Genomic DNA, 1,698 nt, shown 5'->3' on the forward strand with positions numbered 1-1,698 from the left:
TAAAAACTTTATCCTATGGGCCAATATAAAATAGAAGATTATCTAACAAACAAAAAAACTATTTTAACAGTCAATATAAATATATAGAAATGCTGCATGCTTTAGAAAAACAAAGCAGCAGCAGCTCTTGAAAAAATAGATTAAAAAAAAGGAAAAACTCTCTAAAATTTTCTTTTGGAACATTTACACTATGACCCCTTGGGTTATGGATTCTGGATCCGCCACTGATCATACTCAAACCCGAGAGAGATCAGAAATGGCATTTCAACTGCCCAGGTTTTTTGCGCTGAAATAAAAAAAGAACGAGAAACACTTGCGCTACATACACCAAGACATCGAGAAGCTGCATGGGATTCTCCAATTCTCCGGACAGGACGTTGCAAGCCCATACGCACAGTTCCAAATGGAGGCCGCAACCAGCTGCAACCGCCGTCTAGTACATATAAGATCCTGCTACAACAACAAATACTTGGCAAGGGCGGACAAAGACCATTGGTGGATTGTGGCCGGGGCTGACAAACCACAGGAAGATCAATCCCTTTGGTCTTGTACTCTCTACGAGCCTCAACTTGTCCAACCCCAAGCTGACAACAACAGCAGCATCGCCCTAATCCGATTGCGCCACGTACAACTCGGTCACTACTTAAAGCTATTCTCTGCAAACGACTTCCAGGCATGCCTCTTTGCATGCCAAGCAACGCCAGACACCCAAAAATTTGATGTCTTCACAGTCAAAGAGCTTGTTCTATCCCGGACCATCTCTGATCTCAACTTCTGCCTCGCCCATGCCAGGATCTATAATCGCAACATCGACCTCCTTGTGGCCACCGGAGAAGCTGAAAACTGCACCCTACAACCGGCCAATGCACTCATCTTGCTCTCCTATATAGACACTAAGGCCAGCACTTGGATTACCAGTGTCGACAGCGTTGCTTTCACGTCCCTCATCCCAACCACCCTCACCTCTGACACTCTATTCGCCGTAGACCACAACAACGGAGGCATCATCGGAGTTTTGAGTAAGTTTAACGGAGCCTACCAGTGGGGTCAAACTCACACATCACAAACTACAATTGAGAGTCGGTTCCTGGTTGTTGTGCCGCCAATGAGTAAGGTGAGAGTGAGCCTTCTAGCAACGAAGGCTTCATGCAACATTCCCTTCTACTACTCTCAGCAAGACACTCTTATTTGCCCACACCCACGAACTATTACCTACCATAAGGAAGGTGGCGTTTACACTGGTGTCAGTTTCTACAACTTCAAGCACAAGAAAGAAGAAGAGCCGCTTGCAGGATAATCATCTTGTGAAATTAATTTGATTTTTGTGGGTACAGTCGCTGGAAACCCTCACAAAACTTCACTCGTCCCATCAGGGCCACCTATGGGTTTAAAAGGCTTGTTGCATACGCTAAATGCATTCGCGTTCCCTGCGAAAGTGGCATTTTTTCTTAAGTTTTCTTGTTGTGATTTGAGTTCAATAATATTGCATACAGCTGCTGCTCATGCATTTCATGCATTTATGTAGTAGCTAAGACTATCTGTGGGAATAAAAAGTTGTGCTTCTTTTTTACTATTCCTATCCAAATTACTTGATGCATTCATGCATTACTTCCATGATGCACGAGCTTTAATTAATTACTCGGGTCCTTGATTATTACAACAAGACTAGTGGGAATAATTGACACAAAGAATTGCCAA

General features: G+C 43.6%; 1 protein-coding gene across 1 annotated transcript; it reads left to right on the forward strand.

The window, feature by feature from the left end:
- The first annotated feature begins 403 nt into the window (after window positions 1-403).
- Window positions 404-1,297, forward strand: LOC148293122 (uncharacterized). The gene has a single exon (XM_088244599.1). It carries the CDS (start codon window positions 404-406, stop codon window positions 1,295-1,297), a length of 894 nt encoding a protein of 297 aa, XP_088100725.1.
- Window positions 1,298-1,698: the final 401 nt, after the last annotated feature.

Source organism: Prunus avium, chromosome 7 (genome assembly GCF_965620075.1).
Source record: "Prunus avium chromosome 7, drPruAviu1.hap1.1, whole genome shotgun sequence".
NCBI classification, from domain to species: Eukaryota; Viridiplantae; Streptophyta; class Magnoliopsida; order Rosales; family Rosaceae; genus Prunus; species Prunus avium.

What these genes read in the sequence shown, in the direction of transcription:
- LOC148293122 (XM_088244599.1), top strand. Translation starts at nt 404, where the DNA reads ATGGAGGCCGCAACCAGCTGCAACCGCCGTCTAGTACATATAAGATCC.